The sequence below is a fragment of the Globicephala melas genome, chromosome 1 (genome assembly GCF_963455315.2).
Source record: "Globicephala melas chromosome 1, mGloMel1.2, whole genome shotgun sequence".
Lineage (NCBI taxonomy): Eukaryota > Metazoa > Chordata > Mammalia > Artiodactyla > Delphinidae > Globicephala > Globicephala melas.
Genome location: NC_083314.1, coordinates 139,928,759 through 139,950,471, shown reverse-complemented (window position 1 = coordinate 139,950,471; position 21,713 = coordinate 139,928,759). Strand labels below are relative to the sequence as shown.

Genomic DNA, 21,713 nt, shown 5'->3' with positions numbered 1-21,713 from the left:
CATCCTTTAAGGCTTTGCCCAAGTTGTACCCTCTTTCCTGAAACGTTCCTAACTCTAGCCATCCAACATCTCCTGTCAGCAAGCATTTATGCCACTGGATTTCAGAGACCCTGACATAGAAATAGACTCACATATTGAAGATACAGGAAAGATTAGCCCCTATGCAAAGCTTTTGACTGCCTGGACCAGGAAGGGATGAAATGTATATTTCTAGGAGTGAGTGGGATTAATCCTTATCTGGGCTTAGAGTTCCCAGGAAATGGTGGAGGGGAGCAAAGCATGACCTTAAGGACAAATCTGCCGGAAGAAGGGGCTATTACAGGTGCAAAGTAAAATAAGCAAACAAAAGCATCCTAACGTGTTATTTGACAAAACAGAACAAGAAAACGGTCAGTACATCTGAGCATCTTATGGTCATGGGACAAGGGGGATGTAAAACTACCACAGGGATGAGTAAATGTGAGGGAGTGAAGACATGGAATTGGCTTTCTGCCTAGACCTGGGGCCCAGCTAATCGAAACAAAACTTTGCTCCCGTAAGTTGATGCACTGAAGTGGGTAAGAATGCTGTAACAAACACAGTGAATTCTAACTTCTGCTGCCCTAAAACTCTGAAATCCCCAATACATCAAATATGCCACCTTACCGAGGATATCTCTGACCATGGAACAGTGATGACGAGCCACTAGACAGAGGTCTAGACAGAGGTTCTAGAGCTGAGATCAAGGGATCCCGTCGGCTTCAAGGACTACAAAAATTTACATGTGCACACACGTTTCTTTCTGGGGAAAGAGTCTACCAGCAAAATCTCAAAGAGATCAGAAATCCCAAGAAGAGTTACCTTAGGGATAGTGATGATTAAAAGTGATTCCTGTCCTCAAGGAGCTCACAGAAAAGTAAGGAAGGCAAATAGAATAATAGCTCACAGCTACTGAATCCTTACAGTGCACCAAGCACTGTGCCGATTCACATACTTAAGCCCATTTAGTCTTTAGGCAAAAACTACACAGGGCTGTCATTAACCCCGAAGTCCAATGGCTCACATAGATACATTAAGAGAAAATAATCCTTTATGATCATTGCAAAGAGAAGGACAGAGGTATCCCAGAGGGGCTGATTACTCTGGGGTAAGAAAGGCTTCCCAGAGGAGGTGTGTCATCACCTAGAATACTTGGCGATCCCCAGCTCCGTGAGAACCGTTGGCTGGTACCCTGCTTGTTAGAGCAACAAATGGAAATGTTTGCATTTAATCTACTCCATATCCCCACATAAATGTTTCCTTTAATCTTCTAAACAAAGCTACAAGGTAGGCGTTACTTTCTTTTTACGGATGAGCACAGTAAGGCTTAGAGATGCAAAAATCTACTCAAGGACCCTTAGTAGGTGGCCAGGATGAGAGCCACACCCAGATCTGACTCTGAAGACCCGGTGGCCATTTCTTTTGGGGCTGGTTGGTGGCTTTCCCCAACCACAGCCCCAAGCTGAGTCCCTTATTAGGACTCCACGCAGACCCGTCCCAAGGAAGAAGAAACCAGGTGGTCCCTAGACCAATAGGCCATTGGGCAGTCTCCCTTCTTGTGGGAAACTTGTGGGAGCCCCAAACTCCCTGGAAGCTGCCTAATATGGCCTACTTTGGTTGTCTTTGGTTTGTCTTTCTGGGTAAGGAGCAGGTGGTAGAGGAGCAAATAGTGACAACATGGCAGGGATTTTCGGGGCACAGAGGTATCCTAGGGAAGGTACGCTCAGCAGAGAGGCAGGGCTTCCGGGGGGAACCTGGAACACAGGGAGATGTCAGAGCAGCGGGGGACATGGGGTATAAAGCACCTCTGGGAGGTTTAGGCAAGTGGGACAAACTTTCCAAAACATCGACTATTATCTCCTCAAATCATCTTGCAAGCTAGGTTCCAAAACCCCTTTTGGAAGATGAGAACACTGAGACTCAGAGGGGCAAGAAGACCTATCAGATGTCCCACAGGCAGTAAGAACAGGAACTAAGATTCTAGCTGCATCCATCTGCCTCTAACTTGAAATTGTGCTTTTCACGTCCTGCCTCTCACAGGCTTTTATTAATACTCAGGTAGTTCATGGAAAAGCCATCATCACCATCAGATTGTTCTAGGACTTTATGGAAGAGTGGGTTGGGAGCCACTGCGGGCCATTCAGGCAGCTCCGATATTTTCCAAGCAAAACCTCAGTATGTATCGTTAATGACTATTTTGGAATCAGAATAACAGGGAATTCCCATTAAAAAAAGTAGCAGGGATTATCATAAATTCCTTCTACGGGGTAGAGCCATTCATATATTTATTATATATAATAAATATATACTATTCCTAGAGCAGCTGTGAACCAGACCCGGGCTTGCTCCTGGTAACACAAGGACCTCAGGAAGCTCCTGGAAGGAACGAGGAAGAAGAATAATTCCAACACTGTGTGGTCAGAGGTATTCCTGGAAGAATGAGAAAGTCTCCCCAAAACACAATGCTTGACACTAAGCTAGGATGTTGGGGGAAGGCGTGACTCCCCCAGGAAACTGTAGAGTTCCATCGAGCTGGACCAGGAGAGGGCAGGTCAGAGATACAGAGAGGCTGGGACCCGAGTGCCGGGTACGTCAGGCTGAGGAGTCTGAAATTTTTTTTTTTTTTTTTTTCGGAGCTATTAAGCATGGAGGTGGTGTGGCCAGATGGGTTAATAACTTCGCAAAACCAAGGTGGCAAATGGAGCATGTTTCCTCCTGTTAGGGGCAAGTGAGGCAATTTAGGCACACACTGAATTGGAGGGAGCTGTGTGATAGGGGCTGGACCTAACTGAAACTCGAAGCGCAGACCGGTGTCTCCGCGACACGGAGGCTTGATTAAACGCAAAGGGCTCGGGGAGAAAAACTGCTCTTTCCCTGCGAGGCACCACGCTGCATGCCTCCTACTCTGTTTCCAGGCTCGGGGTTTTTTAAGGGGCTGGTATTCAGACATGTCTTTTCAGTAAAACTAATGTGCATTGGGGTTTTGGAAGCAGTATTTAGGTGGGATATGGTGGTTTCAAGGTATTGGCAGAGTGGGGCAGAGAAATGGACGTGGATCCGAAAGAAAGTTCACTAGGAAAAAGGGGAGCAGGGGGAGGGGAGGGTAAGAAGGGACCAGAAAGACTCCCAACTGGGGGAATCCAGAAGCTCGAATCAGGAAGGCGCAGCAAAGGCTCGTCTTGCCCCTCCAGCCATTCAATGTTTGAATCCCTGCTCCCTGCCTCCGCCCCATAATCTTTCTGACAGGTGGTCTCCAAGGCTCTGCGAGTATAGCTCCAGTGACAGGGAGCTCACTCCCTTGGGTGCCAGAGTTCCACCCTTGAGCAGCTCTCACTGTCAGCAGGTCACCCTCACTCGGAGCTCGAGCTGGCTTTCTCGTAGTGCCACCTACTGGTCTCGGTTCCAAGAGTTGGCTGGTACAGAGCAGTATAATCCCCCTTCCATTTAACGGCCCTGTGGATGCCCATCTCCATAATTATGGTTTCCTTTCTCCAGGCCCTTTAGCTGCCCCTCATGGGATGGGGTTTCAAACGTTATTATTAATCTCATCTTGAAACATGTGGGATTGTCTTTATGTCTCTCACAGTATGGGGTCCACAACTGATAACAATGGTCCAGATAAGGTCACTTAGCCTCGTAACAGCTCTGTTAGGACCAGAGCTGGGATTCTTGAGGGTCAGCATGACTTCAAAGCCCATGCTCTTTCCGCTCATTGTTGAATGAGATCAACAGTGACTAAACGCCCCAGTTCTTCTTACATAAGCTGTGGCAAAGTCACATGGCCCCCTGCTCAAGAGTCTGCACTGGCTCCCCAGGGCTGCCTGGATTATGTGGAGGGTGCCTTCTGACTGCCAGCTGAAGGCCTTAAATATGGTTCCGAGCCCAGCAGTGGCACAGAGCTGAGGATTTTCCTTTGTGTCTCAGATTTCCAGGAGTCCCACTAGCAGATGGGGTCCAGATATATAGTGGGCTCTCTGGGTTCTCTGTGAGCCCACGATACCTGCTACAGTGTGCTGCCCACTGGCTGGACCCTTATACACTCCAAAGGCTTTGGCCAGCCCTCCCTCTGACCCTCTGAAGCTTCTCGACCACTTTCAAACTGGGTGGACAACTCTCTTCCTAGAACCAAGAACTGTCCCCTGCTTGACCAGGTATAATGAAGTCTTTGGCTGGAGACTTTTTCCATAAAACACCTGAGACTCTGAATCCCTTGGACACAGTAGTTTGCATGATTCAACTCATTTCCACTCATGGGGCCAGACCTTCATGCAGACCGGCACCCCCTCCTTGGCCCCATCATTTCCGCCTCATGCCCCCTTCCCCCTGACCCACTGAGGAGCTCCCCAGCAAAGCCATACAGGTTGGGACACGTACCCAGAAGGGCGGCTCCCTTCCTCGGACTGCAGACGTAGATAGCGTCAACATAAAGCCGGTCGTGGGAACCCAGCAGAAGGGAGGAGATATACTTACACTTACAGGTTGACTTTTTGGCACATCATAAACACCTTCCTTCTTTTGGCTGGTGGGAACCTATGGAAAAAGCAAACGTGACACAGTCAAAACACTCTGGTGCTACGCTTTCCAAGAACCAAGCAACCAGGCTTCCCCTCCAACGGCTAAGTATGTGTGAGCGCAGCCCCTGAGGGGCCCAACTTCCAAAAGAAGGGGCTGCTGGGATCATGAAAGCTGTGGGTGAGGTTCCTTCTCTCAGGAAAACTGGAGGACGAGAGGGGGGATGTGAATCATTCTACAAGGGTCTGCCATGGGGCTCCTCACAGAACCACAGAATAGGAGGCAAAATGCAGAGACCTCAGAGATCACGGGGTGGAAAAAATAATCCTCATCTCACCGAAGACAAAAATGAGGCCCAGGGAGGTGCTAGGAGTTGCCTAAAGTGATTAAAAACAGTTTGCAGTGGAGCTTGAACTAGTCCATGCTGATTTGAGATGCAGGGTATTTAAAATACAGTAAATATCAAGGTCCTAGGACAAAGTACAGCTTCTGTTGGGATCATGTACAAACCATCTGATAATCACCAAAGGTTTCTGCTCAAGAAAAGGGCCCATCAATGGCAGGAAAAGCGTGAGCGAGAATCCAGAAAATCACTGATGGTGGTTTTTTTTTTTTTTTGCGGTACGCGGGCCTCTCACTGTTGTGGCCTCTCCCATTGCGGAGCACAGGCTCCGGACGCGCAGGCTCAGCGGCCATGGCTCATGGGCCCAGCCACTCCGCGGCATGTGGGATCCTCCCATACCGGGGCACGAACCCATGTCCTCTGCATCGGCAGGTGGACTCTACTCCCGCTACCAGGGAAGCCCTCTGATGGTTTTTAACCCTTATCTGTAACTTCTTCCCTCCCTCTCTTCTCTTCCTCATCCATCTGCTCTTATTGGGCCACGTGGTAACTATCAAGCCCTAAGCAGGTCACTTAGCTCCTCTGAGCTTCACTATTATAAACTGGAGCTACTGACTCTGCTACTCGCTCAGGTTACTGAGAGGATCCAAGAGAAAAGAGAGTAAATAATCAAAAACTATTAGGTACCATCATACTGTAAAGTGTTCGAATGATCATTTCTTTTACCATTGATACATTATGTAAATATGTATCTAAAAACATATGAATAACTGTGGATGCGTGAGATACTTTTCAGATCAATCAGGGGCCTTGCTCTGAAACATTCCAGTTGGAAAGCAATCACTAGTTCATCCTCAGCAACTAGCGAAGCTTAACGCAAACCTCCATGGGAGGTAACAGCCAGCAGTGGTTTTCTAAATGTCTGATAACCTGTCTTTCTTTCCATCAGACAGAGAGCCCCTTAAAAGCAAGCACAGTGCCTAACAGCCAGTAGGCATTCGGTAGGTGTCTGCTGGGTAAGTGTACCATTGAGAATTGTAGAGAATAGTGAAGAAAAAGACAAAGTATCTTTTAGGCTGGGAACAGTTAATCACACCATTCTTCTTAAGATAAGTAAGAATTTGAGCTTATTCCTTGAGTCCCTTTGTCATTTTCACTCTCATTTACCTTAAAATCCTTACAATAACCCTAAGAAGTTGTTATTATAATCTCCACTTTACGTAGTAGAGAGTGAGGCTCAGAGTTGTTCGGGAAATTTGCCCAAAGCTTCAAAGGTGGTAAGTGATCAGATTCAAATGTAGCTCATTCTGGCTCCGGAACAAGACATTTATCGCTAACAGTATGAGCTAACACTGCTAGGGCACTTTCTGTGTGCCAGGCATCACGCTAGACATTTGTGTTTATACATTCTCATTCTCAGTCTTATCAGGTGAGGATGACAATCGTCCCCATGCTGCAGAAGAGGAAAAGGAGCCCTGGAGGGGGTCCCTCAGTCCGTGAACGGAGAGCCAGGAGCTTAAGCCTGGGCGGTCTGCCTTTGAACTGCTACAGCACATACAGCTGCAGCCCACCCCTGTCCCCACCATTCCCACAGCAGTTTCAGGTGCCTCTTGTCCTCTGACTTCACATCCTACACTCCCAGAAGCTCGTGCACATTCTTGTGAAAAACATGACTCTGAGTGAGCATGGCTGCGCAAAGATGTACTTTCAGAGCCGCTTCTGCAAACCTTACTTTGCTGGTAGTCCATGAAAAATGTAATCTCTTTGCTCCTGATAAGTGAGCTCTGTCTAAAAGGAATACTCTAAGAATGCCTACAGAGTCCTTGTTAACGAGGGCCAATAAATTACCAGCCCTCACTTTTATTTTTTACTAGCTCACCCCTGCCTGAGCAAAACAAACAGTGTTTTTCTATTCCCTGTAATTCACTGCTCACTATGGGCACTTAGCAAGTTGAACCACAGCTGACTCTCAATTATGCCTGCAAATGGAGGAGAAGCAGTGGGATGGCGAAACCCAAACTGTGCATAATTGAAAAAAGCTTTTCTGCTTGGTTGTCCCATGGGTGAGATACCAATCTGCCTGTTTTTCCTTTAAGATTTATTTCTGCCAGGACATCTTCTTGGGAGACTTGTCTGACTCTCTAGGACTGATTTGAGCCTTCCTCTGTACTCTTGTAACCTCTGGTGCATCCCTTCATTAAGAAATAAGTTACCAAGAACCTATTAAGTGTCACGCACTGTGCTTTACCCAGGACAATGGTGGCGAACAAGATGAATACGGCCCCTGATTTATCGGCGCTCCTTGACTTGCTGGGGGGAGATGGGAAAGTCATCAGGCTATTGAAGGAGGGTGTAAAATGTGCTTTATCTCATAAAGGAGCTGTCCAACCACATTGCAGCTTCCTGGTCACTCTGAATTCCGACTGATCTATAAGCTTGCCGAGGGCAGGGCGGTTATATTATTATCCTTGTTTCCCCATCTGTAAATGGAGTTTAAACAAGAAACTTCTAAGCATCAAACATTTACCACATGCGTGCTGAGGACAGAACACTAGAAGAAGCGCTAAAAGGATGAAGGCCAGAAAGTGCCTGGGTCCTGATTCTCATCTCCCCCGGCTGGTCCATCCCGTCTGTAGACCATTTCAGTAACATGATGGTGTGCAGAGTGATAACAGTTCTGGACCAAAAGGAGGCAGGAGGTCTGGTTCCTAATCCTGGCTCTGCCACAGGCTGTGTGACCCCGGAGAGGTCACTTTGCTCTCTGAACCTCAGTTTCCTCATCTGGTTGTCATGAGTACCCAAGGAGTTACCTACAATCGCCTTGAAGGTGGGGACCTGGCTGTGGTTGCTATTACATCCTCATGTGCCTGGCACAGGCTAGGTGCTCCATACATACTTACTTTTTGAATGAACGAATGAAATTAGTCTAAAGGCTATACATTAAGGACCATCCATACAGAAGACATTTTTAGTGCAGCAACATATTAACAGGATGGAGAGACAGGTTAAGAGCTGGGTGACACAGGATTAGAGACATATCATTTTAAAATAACAATATGTGACATCCTGGGTGATTAAAAATGATTTTTGAATGAACAAACTTGGAGAATGTGCCCTTGGTGAGCTGTGATTTCGCTTAGGCTGGAAGCTTGTTAACGTATGAAAGAACGCTGGGTTTAGAATCAGAGGCTCTGGCCTTGGGCCCATCACTTAAGTATGAAGGACTTGAATTTCTTACATTTAAAATGATAGTCATCACAACTGTTCTCATCTCACGGAGTTACTGGAAGGGTGACGGGTAAAAACGCTCTGTACCGTGAGGCTCTGTGTTGTTTTCAAAAGACAACTGATACTTTTTTCTGAGGCATGCAAACAGAAACACAATTATTATTATTAATCCGGTTTGGAGAATGGCACTACTGAGCCCCAAAGAGAGGTGGCATCTACTCAAGGGTCCTTCCCTCCCTTGTGTTGGAGGGACAAATAGCAAAGTCAAGGGAGGCTGCAGCGTTCCGCGGGGCTCTCTGGCAAGATGAGGAGAGCGAGTCATGTTCTACTTCACTTAATACATCATCGTAAGACGTCTCGAGCAGCATCTGATATTGATGGCATTAGGAAGTAAAAGGAACTGACATGTACACAGAACCTACTATGTACCAAGTGCTGTCCTGGTTGCTTGACATCTTCACACCACTTCTAGAAGCAGAGAATACAGTACCCCTATTTGGTAGCCCAGGAAATTGAGATACAAAAGTGAGGTACCTCACCGGAGGCCACAGAACAGTTAAAAACTTAGGCCCGAAAACAGAGGATAAATAAAATCAAATCTGAGACTACCCTGATCAAGCTGAAGTATAAGAAACATTGCAATCTACTCAGGAGGCATAGATACGGAACACTTGTAGGCCCTACCAAAACCCTGAGGCTCCCAATAGCAGCTCCCTAAGAGCCCAGCCTTATCTTTAGGCCCAAGAGCTTATCTCTTGTTAAGCAAACTGAGGCCCAGCGCACTGGTACCTTCGTATTAATGATGGACAGATGGGAAGATCCTGGGCATCAGAACCGTGAAAACAAGTGCGATTTTTAGATAGTGACTTGAAACCTACACAGAATCTACTTGTAAAACTCAGCATCAAAGACATTCTAAGCTGAAAAGAGCCTTGGATTTATTTTCTGTACAGAGGTCAGAGAGACCTGGCTACGAGCGGGGGCTTCTACCTCTTGCTAGCTCTGTGACCCTGGGCAAGATACCTTGCCTTTGCCAGGCTCACTTTCCTCATCTGTAAAGTGGAAATAATGATATAAGGGACTTGGGGCTGCTGTGAGACATAATAAGATACTGCATGTAAGCGCCCATTCACAGGGACCTGGCTCTATAATTGTTACCAAACCCCGCCCCCCCACCCCCCATTTCCAAGCATCTTGTTGCTCTGTAAAGCAAGCCAGCATCTCCTCTAACAGTCCTATGATGAAGCACTAGTTGCAAAGAACAGAAAAGGGCCATGCCCGAGACACTCTTCAGTCTTATTTGCTCATTTTACAGATGAGTAAACTGAGGCCCAGAGAAAGAAAGGAATTGAAAAGGTGGCTTAATTGCTGTGGATTCAGTGTGTGACCGGGATGAAGCCTCTTCTTTACAGCCTCCACGTGATCTTGTTTCATTCTCGTGCCAACATGTGATTTAGGGAGAAGTTATTCCCCTATTTTACCATTGGGGAAACTGAGTCGCAGAGAGGGCAAGTGTCTTGCCCATTACCCCTCAGCCAAATGTAGTTGGTGACAGAGCCAGAACTATACCCCAGTTCCCTGCTTGCTGAAACCGGTCCTTCCCAGTACACTAGGCTGCCCTCGGAGAGTCCCCCGCAGGGCACAATGGGAGCCCTGCCAACTGTAGCTAACTCTGAAATCACGAACCTCTTATATTGAAAAGCCTAATTTTATTTTCAAAGGTGCTCCCTCTTCATAGGACGACTGGTTAGTGGTTTCCTCTGGCCTCATACTGTAACTGAGCAGGACCCTGTGGGGTCTTCCCTGGACAGACTCCTCCCCCATATCCTCTGAAAGTACCTAGATAATAGGATCTGATATACATCTCCTGAGCTGTTTTGCAGATGCTAAAAACTCCACCAAATTGAAGAAATTAACTACTTGATGACCATGAACATGTAGCCCCGAGACCCACTGATGCCTAAGGATTGATACTGTGACACCACCTTGTTACCACACGATTAGTCAATCAGAGAATTGTGCACGAGCTGATCACATCCCCGCCACTCCCCTCCCTCACCTGGCCTTTAAAAATGCTTTCCTGAAACCCATTGGGAAGTTCAGGTGTTTTGAGCACCAGCTGCCCTGGACTCCATGCTTGGTGTCCCGCAATAAACTCGGCACTTTCCTTCACCACAACCTGGTGTCAGCAGATTGTCTTTACTGCGTCGGTGAGCGGATCCAAGTTTGGTTCAGTAACAATACTGAGACACTGCAAGGTTGTACCTTAAAATCTGACATTGAGGACAGACATGCAACTTTTCTGTTTAAAGATAGAAACTTCGTAAGCAATGATTTTAAACAAAGACTGAAAGCGCAACCTCACACTTGAATCCAACCCAGACGGATCCAGTGGATAGAAACAGATTATTACTCCATAGGGCTGGTTAATCCAAGTTGTTGGTAGAGCTAACATTATATTTTGGTCATTTAGAATTCTGTGCATTTGATGGAAATTGAAAATCTGTTTTACTTTTGTTACATAAGTAATGCATGCCCAAGGCAGAATAAGAGACCACACAACTAAGTAAATTAAGGAAATTAAAATCACTTATTTAAATACATTAACAATTTTCCTGCTTCTATAATGTTTTTATTTCAAATTAGGACTAAAATTCTAATTAGTGAAACTGGAGGTTGTCATACTTGTTTGGTGTGCGCTGTGCTGTAGTTACTCAGACTCTTTGATGGAAAAGCAGAGGGGAAGCAGCGTGAGTCCCACCTTCACACACCTGCCTGGGTTTGATCCCGGCTCTAAACAGCTGTACAGCCCTGAGGAAGCTACTCAACATCTCTGAGCCTCAGTTTCCCCCTGAGAAAGTGGGATTAAAATACCTATTTTATAGTATATTTAGGAGAATTAACAAGGTCAAAAGTGTGTTCAGCAGACTTGTGGTTGCCAAAGGAAGGGAGTTGGGGGAGGCAAGGATGGGGAGTTTGGTGTTAGTAGATGCAAACTATTATACAGAGAATGGATAAACAAGGTCCTACTGTATAGCACAGGGAACTATCTTCAATATCCTGTGATAAACCATAATGGAAAAGAATATGAAAAAGAAAGTATAGATATGTATAATTGAATCATCTTGCTGTACAGTAGAAATTAACACAACATTGTGAATCAATTATACTCCAATAAAATTTAAAAAAACGTGTGTTCAGGGTTCTTCACATAAGCAGACATTTAAGAATATTACTTTACCTTCGCTTCAGAAGGGGTAAAACTTTAGCTAGACTTTCTTTTATTCAGTTAATATTCCCAGTGTTGTCTCCAAATAGCATTTTTGAATTTGGTCTTCATTTTCAGTAGTACAGTTGACTTTTTAAAGAAATTCAACAGCACATTCTTTTGAGAAACGAAGGACCCTATTATATTCCGGACAACAACCCTCCCGTGGATTGCTTTAGTAAAATGGAATGTTTGATTTCTGAGTCAACTGAAAATAGTTAAGCTCCATTAAAAATTAAAACACTGTACCCAGTTGGCCATTAACCATGTCTACAATCAGGCATGAAAACTACTGGTAAATGGCAGGGAAGTGGGAACCAATTCATGTGAAGGTATTTTAACAAGCCCAGAATGACGAGAAGAGCAACATGGAGCGTGTGAGTGAGGAGAGAGCCCGTGGCTGTTCAGCCCCTTCTGTGCACTTACTGGTGGTGGTGCAAAGGCAGGAGAGGAAAGCGGTTTTATACCTGATAAATGTTTTCTTCCATTTCGGGATCACGGATTGGCTCGTGTCCAGCCTCAAACACAATGTACTATGACGAACGGCCAGAGAGGAAAAGTCAGAGGGGAGAATGAAAGAGGGGAAAAAAAAAAGCATTTGGAATTCAGGATATAAATCGCAGTGAGCATTAAAGACACAGGCACAGGAGAAAACACCTTAAAGAGACAACTGAATTACTGACATTCCCAATGGCCTGACACATTCCTGCCTCTTCTAAGGAAAACTGTGTCCAGTGGTCAGCCCTTTAGCCATGTCTGCATAAGCCCTCTGCAGACCTCTCTGGGGATATAACCTCTTCATTCAGTGGCATTTATCTCGGCAGTGTCTGCGTGTGCTGGCACTGCTGAGTGGGAATGATATCTCCTGGGATCCCAACTTTGCAAGCCCTGGGTTACAGTGGTCTCTCCCTTTTGCTCCCCAAGGTCCAGGGTCATATGCCAATTCTGACTTTGCTCAGAAGCCCCAAACTCCCTCATCTCATAAATATCACTTTACTTTACATTCTCAGTTTTAAATACCGAAATCAACTTTTCCACGTACATGTTTCAGACTCTAAGGGACTGGGCCATTTCAAAAGGGGCAATGCTCGTCACTCTCCCAGCCCACGAACCAGGGGCTGAGCTCATATTATAGACAAATCCACGCCTCTGGGATTCTAAAGCAAGGCCTGCCGTCCGGTGCACCTCTGACTTCTGTTTGCCATCTATGTCAGATACTTCTTCTCCTTCAAGTTATTCGGACTCTATTACTTTTTTATCCATATTATTTTCTTTTTGTCATAGCAGTAGCAGCTCTCTGGGTGAAACTCTGCATTTATATAGAATGCATGTGTGACACACACACACATAACCCATGTGTGTCCCAGTAAGAAATGTAAGTTTCAGATTGTCTTTTATGTCCCACGAGTCAAATGTTTGGCTTTGTTCTCTCCTTGGGAATAAGCACAGAGTGGGAGAGGCCTCCTCTTCTGCATCTGTTTAAGCAGAGCATATCCTTGAACCCAAGAGAGGCCATCTCTACCCACACTTAGGCTGCAACCTTGAAGAGAGCACAGAGAAAGCTACGGGCAGGCATGTCTCTGGGATCTCCCTTCCCCCACTCACAACAGCCCCTGTGCCATGAGCCAGGGAGTCAGGGGGCAGCCTAGCCAATCGGGGGCCCGAGGGACTTCTCCTCACAGCCTTTCTCAAGCTCGCAAACCGTCCTTCGGGTTTGTGTTCAAATGTCGCCAAAATGTCAGTCCCCATCTCTGGTTCTTAACTCACTGAAGCCACCTCATTATTCAGAGTCTCTCTAATGAACTCGGAATATTCAGGAAACTCTTGCAAGCATTCAGCTCTGGGATCAAACTTCTACAGATTGTGGAGAGGGCTGAGGCAGGGCAAGAAGGGAGAAGTCTATTTCCAAATCCCATGCTACTGATGCCGGCCAAATTTCTGTTAGTTTTTATGGAAATTCGCTCCTGGAGGGGGTGGCAGCCCTCACCCTCAGAAATAATCTTGGTCCCTCTCCAGGCTCTGCAGCCAGCGGATCCTTCAGGTCTCTGATAAAATGTCTACACCACAGGCCTGGCCATTCCTGACCCTCGACCCCAACTAGTTTCAGAAATTACCTGGTATACAGGATCTTCAACATCCTCTTCCAGAATTGTCTACCGCAGAGTGAGGGAAGGGAGGATGCAAAGCAGAGGATATAAAGCGAGAGATGTGAGACGGTATTCAGAAATTACAGGACAGTGAAGAAACCAGCTCTGGGTAGGAGAGGCTGGCGGGTCATTAAGGCAGAAAACAGGCAGAAAAAAAATGAAAACCCCGGTGATATTTTACCATTGCACAATCATCTCCAAATCTGATCCCACCCACTGCTAATAACAGCAAACGCAGTTGGGTTTCCTTAGGTCTCCTCCCCTGAAATCTTCCCCTGGTTTCAAGGCTTCACTTTCTCCAACACGTCTAGAATCTCAGTGAATAAGCGCTCACGTCTAGTGGCTTTGCTCTCAGTCATTTACACGGGAACCTTTCATCTTTGTTTATTTCTACTTGGCAGCAGAAGGAGAAGCCTTGACTGTCAGTTTTCACATCTGTTTATTTTAAGCCCCTGTTGTCTCAGGATAAATTCACAGGTATACCTGATACACAGCTTGTTCGCATTGCTTGTCCTTTTGTGCCTTTTTTTCCAATTCTTCTCTTTGCTTCAATTCATAAATAAGTTGAAAGAGATCTCTCAAGTCCAGAATAACGGGTTCAGCCTGGAGTAAAAGGTGGTAAAGCACGTTAATAAACGGGTGGTTACTAAGCTGCAGCGACCAATTTTTGTTTTTGCTGGCTACAACCCGCAGCCCTTCCTTTTTCTATTAAACTGCAAGCATTCCGTCTTTAATTAATTCTACCTTGTTACATTGGTTTAGCAAAATTGCATCTAAGCTAAAGTTCATTTCTTCAACTAATTATATTTGCAAATTCATAACAATCATAAGCATAAAAGACACTGCTTTTATTTATTAGTAATTTCAAATTCGATAAAGTTAGGGTAGGCCTTATGCAAAACAGCTATTTGTTTCTTCTTATTTTCTTTGTAAATGAGGCTATGAACACAAGGAAACTTATTTGTATAGTGTGCCTCCATCCAGCTTAATCAGAAAGGAAAACAGTCATTACGAAATACCCATTAGGAAAAACAACAACAACACAACTGGATGGGCGTGAGCATGCTTCTTTGCTCCGAGGCTGTTCATCCTTTCTAGATGGGAAGCTGAGTGTCAGCATCGCTGAGTCATACAGCACAGTGGGCCTCCGAAGACCAACAGTGTGGCTGTGCTGTCCCAGGAAAGGTACAAGGAAAGGCATCCTCTTCGGATTGGGATACTCACCGCCTGGGCTGTTTTTATGGCCACAAATCTGTGATTCCCTTCCTTCCCACAAACGTATCCGAAGGCCCGGTGATCTGTGATGTCCTTGGCGATGTAGGAAATTTCGTGAACAGCATGATGCTGCTGAAGGGCCTATGGAAAACAAAAAGAAGAGCCTATTTCAGGGGACTTGCCCTCCGAGCTGTTGATCAATAAGAGATGTGTTTCTGCTACATGTGAACAAGCCCGGAGGGCTCTGGAAAAGCTGTTTGGTCCAGATGGAAGGAAGGAGAGCTGTGCCTGCCCTTGAGAAATGGAGGCTTCCTTCCATGGTCTTGGTGCTGTGACCAGAGAGAGAAACAGGATTGTTCAGATGCTGAAAGAGCATCTGGCTCTTTTTTCTGCTCGCCAGGACCGGTCAGCCTCACTCAGTGGTGTAGGCTCCTGCCACATCTTTCTTCATGATGCAGCCCAGTCTAAGTTCTGGATTGATATTTAGTACATTTACGTATCCAGGGCCTCTGCTTGCCCTGCTGGAAGATGTACATTGCACAATGACAGGGGGTGCCCTTCGCATTCAGAGAACCACAGATGTGCGTGGTTATAACCATTTTCCAAGAGGTGGCGATAGAGGGACTTGAGGATCAAACACCCTTCTTTGTTTTGCCCAAGTTCACCACACCTCTGAGGCTTTTCATGGGTTGGTCCTCATGTCCGCAATGCCTGTTCTTTTATCCACCTGCCGGAATCCTATTCCTCTTGCAAAGCCTATTTGAAATAGCCCCACCTCTGTGAAACCCCCTGATCAAGGCTTGCCTTCCCTTTCCCTGCAGATGTGATTCCTCCCACTTCTGTGTTTCCCTAGAGCTTTAGTCTATAGCGATATTGAAACTCCTGATGGATTCCTCACACACAGCTACCCTGGCTCCTGCTTTCGTAGATCTTCCTTCTCTGATACATTTGCCTAAATCCCAGTCTTCCCCACCAGCCTCTGTCTTCTTCACCTTTGCCATCCTAATACCTTGCACTGCGCCTGACCCACAGTTGTTGAACTAAAGTAAATTGGGATTGCTGATCAGTAATTCAAAAAGCTTTTGATATTGACCTTCCTGCCTTTATTATCTAAACTTCAACAAATAATACTCACCATCCTGTTAAGTGATGGTGATCTTTACGGCCATTGTTCTATATTAAATGTTCCTAAGGCAATCCTCATTAAACAGTCCTCTGTATGTATCTGTGCATTGTACGATGTGCTTCAAGTCCTTACAAAGGAGCTTTTCATTATCCGGGGTGTTAAGAAGCTTGCATTCTAGCCACTATATGCGAACACAAGGCACTCACTGTACCTCTCTGGATCTCCGTGTATTCCTCTATTAAAGAAGAACTCTGAACCAGATCCATGGCTCCTAACCCAAAGCTCTGGATCTACTGGGGTCATTAAAAGTAATAAAAAGAGGTACCAGGCAATTTTCAACATTTCAAAAAGCTAAACAGAAATGTATAATTATCCCTCATAAGATGACACCTTTCACTGTGCACGCAAATGAAAGCGCCAAGTTTATCTAGAACCTTATCCGGCTACTGTTGTGCTCCTTAGCTCCGTATCTGGCTACTGTATATCGGCTATCCTTAGCTCATCTTGGAGCAGATTCTCTTCGGCAATTAGTGATGGATTCAAATAATGCAAATAGGAAAGTGAATGATTATAAATGCTTTTTTTTGTGGTGAACAAAGTTTCCCACATTACTAAGTTTGTAGAGGGAAGGAGAAATGTAACACAAGGAGAATCTGGTTACGAAAATGTTGGGAACAACTGGAGTACATTTTCTCCCAGGTCTCTTTCCATCTCCCCGGATCCTTTAGCCATTTGGATCTCACATCACACAGCCAGCCTCTCAGGACAGTGGGCACCTGCCTCTCATGAAGGCCGTGGCCTTGGTTCTGAATTATTGGCCCTGACCTTCCAAAATGTCCATTCCCCAGCCTGTTGCCATCTTTCCAGGCTTCTGACCTTAGGAATCATTTCTGAAGTAGAATTTGCTGCTGCACCTTTCCCTTCCAGAGTCTGGCCATTCACTCATCTCTTTACTACTCTTGGGACTCTCCAGGTGGCTTCAAGCCTGTCCAGGTTGCCCAGTGTCTACTGGACATCATGCTTGGAGGGTGGTATCACTGCCCGGTCACCCTAGCCCCTCAAGTGGCCATAAGACAACTGTATAATTCTAGTGAATTTTCACACAAAGTTGGTGAAGAAGGAAGTATTTGTTAATAAAATGATCAAGATCCATTTGTTCCTGTTTTATTAAGAGAGCATATTTAGCTAGCAGAGAAAAACTCCTCAGAGAGCAGTAGCTTTTTCATGGTGTTAATGATGTAAAATCGATGAGATTTATATTCACGAAACGTGGGGGTATTGATTTAGAGGCTTTTGTGAGCTCGAATGGTACACAGGAGGGAAAGCGGGAGACAAAGGCATCCTCCTTCTCTCCCTTTCCTGCAAGTATCTCTTTCTCTGCATAATACGGTGAATGTTATCCACATCTTCTATTGAATCAAAGTTTGACGACAGTACTTACCGATTGCCAAGTGGAATATTGCTCTAAAATTAAACCACAATTACACGTCTTCCTGGTGGAATTAGATTTGGAGATGATTGTGCAATGGTAAAAGATCACCTACTAGGCAAGACGGCAGATGGAGATGTTTTAATTTATCTGGGAATGCTCATTAAGTGTTTTAAAATCAAAACATTTTTAGGGCCTGATGATATCTAAAGTTGCCTCGCGAAGTGTGGCCGTGTGTGTGTGTGAAGTGCTGAAAAATATTTGTAACATTACCTTTTCCCACAGTTAATTTTAGGACATGTTAAAAAGGATTGTTCTGGAAGAGGCTCATTCATTTGGAAACGAAGAGCCAGTAAGGGGATGCGTCTTCACTCTCTCCAGCCTTAATCATGCACGTGTCATACAGATCCTTGGAAATAACAAACATATTAGAATCCTGCTAATCCCACATCATCACATTCATCTTGGCAACACAGAGGACCTTGTAAATACTTGTTCACTGAGCCTCAGAATTGCTCCATGTCTTCAAACAAGTTTTATCAGCACAAATCAAAGACAGTTGGAGCCAGAGGAAACCTAAATATTGTATAGTTCACCTCCGAGTTTATTCATGAAAGGACTGAGGGTCAGACTGTGCTCTGGCTGGACCCATACTTAACCCAGGCCCCACTCTCCCTATTCAGGATGACGGAGCATTGAAAAGAGGAAACAAGACTATTTAGAATTAAGGTTCCTTTCCTGAGACTCCTGGGTCCCTAGACCAACAACAAAACCATGATCTCTGATAAGCTGGGATGAAGAAAGGGAACTGGAGGAGGAAGTCGAGTTGAGGCTGTTCTGGATTCCAGCAGGATTCTGAGGTCAGAAAGGGTCATCAGTCAGAAGGTTTGGGGTCAAGGCCAGCTATCAGGATCTCAGCAAAAAAGGTCAAGACCGCGTGGTCTGGAAGGGGACTCTCGGGCTTGGCTACCTGTGGTATCTGCTGAGCGGCCAAGGCCACAAAGGGGAGGTGAGGCCCTTGGTCACAGGAGAAAAGGACCGTTTCATCCCAGGAGTGTTTCTGTGTGGAGTTTCTGGGGCGCCATGGGTTGTTCTGGAGGTGCAGAGAATCCTGGGCCAGAGGGAGAGGGAGAGAGTGGGAGAGGGAGAGAGTGGAGGAAAGGCAGATTCTGGGTGCGCTTCCTCCACCCTTCCTTTGGAAAAGAGTTTTTGTCTTGGAAAAACTTAGTCTAGATATTAAAGCACTGCCCCCAAATCAAAGCAGGTATTTGATTTTCAAGAGTCTTCCAGAACACCCGATCTTTCCACCACCACTTCATTTACTACTCCTACTCCGAACCCTCTCATTGAGGATGAAAGTTATTGCTGCAGAATTCCAAGGCCAATTCAGAGAATAACCTCCCCAACCCAGTCTGACTTTCCTCCCAGGGGTGAAAATAATCTGAAGGGCTCATCGTCCCCCTTTGGGTTCTGGACTTCCCCACCTCTGTGCCATTACGCGTGTTGTTTTCTCTGCTGATTGCCATCTTCTTCCCCTGACCCGTGTTTCATCAACTCCACCTAACTATATCATCCCTATGCTCAAGGCCTAGCTCCAAAATCCTGCTCATCCAGGGCACCTTCCCTGACTCCCCTGTTTCCCTTAGTAACAATTCCCAACCCTAGATTTCATTGGGTTGCATTTTTTCCTCTATGTGGGATGCTCCACAGCTTCTTAATTTTGTTACACATTTCTCCACGCATATAGCTATTCACACGGTAGGTATTAATGCTTATTGAGTGCCTGTTCTTTTCTGGATCTCATGCTAACTGCTACACCTACCCAAAGGATTAAAACACAGTCCCTTCCTCAAGGCCCTTGCAATCTCATAGAACAGGCAGGCAAAGAAACTAACAAGCACAATATAAGAAGACAAGCTTTAGATTAAAGGGTTATGTAGGGTCAGAGCAGGAATGGGAAGGGGCATCAGGGAAGACTTGACAAAGGAGCTGAGCTCGGACTCAGTCCCGAAGGATAAAGGGGAAGTCCCCAGAAAGTCAGGGGGAAAGGGCATTCTAGGCAGAAAGAATGTGGCACGCACAGGCCTCTAGGTCCTGAGAACAGGACATTTGGAGAACATCTGTGCATTTGTTTTCTCTCCACTTTGGGGACGTTAGCTCCTTGAAAGAAAGATCCATGTCTGGTTCTCCTCGGTCTTATCCTAGTCACTAATACTGTTCCTTTTGAACAATAAGTGCTAAATAAGGTTTCGTGAATTAAAGAAGGAAGGAAGAACCAAGCTATCCAAAGATGTACACTGCACAAGGCAGTCACTCAATAAATGCTCAATGATTGATTCAATCAGGTTAATTCACGACGTTTCACATAGGATTCATTCTGTAAACAGAGGGTTTCTTATCTGATCACCATTTTTCTCTTAGCATTTCCATGAGCCATTTACCAATGTTTAAATGAATACCAAATTGTTTGCAGGGTTATCGTCTGACAGGATAAATTACAGAGAAGACTTAATTTGTAGTATGGTTCAATACAGCCAATTAAATACAGTATGGATTAGAAAGTCATCTGCTCAGACTTTACCATTAGCTTTTTTTAAAGAATAAATGCTACCCTACTTAGCCTTCATATTATTATTGTGTGTGTGTATGTGTGTGTATGAGAGGGTGTGTTTTCTTGAGGCTATATTCTTCACGGGGGGGGGGGGACACCCATCAGGATTCAAGTGAGTTAATAAAAAAACAAAACAAAAAAAGCAGACGTGCAGATAGCCACAGAACAAAAATAGATACATGAAAAATACACTACTTCACACTACAGGCAGTTACAGTAGTTAAAATCTCACAAGACAAAGAGAGACCCAGGCTCATTATAAAGGCCTTTCTCTTTTCCAACATATTTTTGGATGCATTTGCTGCATGGCAGTGCCAACGAGGCTGGGAGGCAACCCCTGTACCAGCCCCCAGGCACCCCATCATCAAGTGTTCAACGGGGTAGGTCAGAGTGAATTCTTTCCTAAGTTCCCATCCTGAAATCTTCTAGAACGTTTTACTCAAGGCCAAGACCAAAGACCCCAGTCTCTAGCTGAAGAGGCAGCCTGATAACAGAGGAAAGAATATGAACTCTGGAGCCAGAGAGAACACGATTCAAATCCAAGCTGTATCACTGACTGGATGTGTAGCTTTGGGCATGTCCTGTGAACTTCCTGAGGCTTCTCTTTTTGTATAATATGAAGAATGATACAGAATCCGAAAAGTTGTTGGAAATATTAAATTGATTCATATAAAATATACCAGATACAATTGAGATGCCACTTTTCGCCACCAGAATGAAAAAAAAACAAGATAATACCCAGCGTTGACAAAAGTATGGGGAAACATACTTTCTTGGGCTATTGGTTTTCTATTTGTACAACGGGACCAACAGTGCCTCTCTCATGGTTCTGTTAGGAAGACGGATGACTTAGTCTGGTATATATAAAGGGCTTGGAGCAGTGCAAGGCACACATTATAAGGGCTATGTAAATGTTGGCCATCATGGTTATTTTTGTTATTTGTGGGAGTGTGATTTGTTGCAACTTTTCTGGAGGGCAGATTGGCTGTACGTTTCAAGGTCTTAAGGATATGCACAAACTTTGACTTATGATTCTTCTTGTAGGGATTCAATTATCTGCAAATAATGTAAGATGTGGGCAAAGACTTGGATACAAGATAGTCCCTGCAGTGCTACTGGAATAGTGAAAAATTAGAAATGTTGAGCATTAACTGATTGGTTGAAGTAACTGCACTTTGCTATAAGATGAAATAATATGCAGCTAACTGAAAGTCATCTTGGGAACGTATGTATTTTTTGCTGCGGAAATATATTCACAACATGGTACTGAATGAAAAAATAAAAGCATATTACAAAACAGTGTGTTCAATATGATCCTGTTTTTGAAAAACGTATGATTATCCATATATGTATGTGTATAAAAAGTCTGGGAAAACATCCTGTAAAATCTTAACAAGAGTTCTCCCTTGAATGGTGAACTTATTTTAAAAACTGGACTTTTTGCTCATTTATACTAATTTTTTAAAAAAATTATACCTATTTATACAAGTTACATAAAATACTAAGCTTCCTGGACTTTTCTATATGGGATGATTCTTTAGTTTGTCATGATATATATATGGATACTTTATATATATATATATATATATATATATATATATATATAAATCAGCTCCAGTGTGTCAGCAACAATATCTTTCTTTTCTCATCTTATCCTGAATATCAAGTACAGTGCCTGACATATAGTAAGGATTTAGTACATATATATTTTTATTGTGGAAAAATAGACACAACTTGAATTACAATTTTAACCATTATTAAGTGTATGTTTCTGTGGCATTAAGTACATGTACAGCGCTCTGCAACCATCACCACC

At 44.7% G+C, this 21,713-nt stretch overlaps 1 protein-coding gene across 7 annotated transcripts in view; it reads right to left on the bottom strand.

Moving 5' to 3' along the window:
• DAB1 (DAB adaptor protein 1) overlaps nt 1-21,713 on the bottom strand; it is a 1,173,077-nt gene that overhangs the window by 58,130 nt on the left and 1,093,234 nt on the right. For all 7 annotated transcript variants that reach the window (XM_060305030.1, XM_060305010.1, XM_060305026.1 and 4 more), the window contains 5 exons: nt 14,741-14,872; nt 14,000-14,119; nt 13,484-13,522; nt 11,837-11,902; nt 4,489-4,548 (listed from right to left, as the gene is read on the bottom strand). In XM_060305030.1, coding sequence (XP_060161013.1) covers nt 4,489-4,548; nt 11,837-11,902; nt 13,484-13,522; nt 14,000-14,119; nt 14,741-14,872 — 417 coding nt within the window. The remainder of the gene's footprint in view (nt 1-4,488; nt 4,549-11,836; nt 11,903-13,483; nt 13,523-13,999; nt 14,120-14,740; nt 14,873-21,713) is intronic.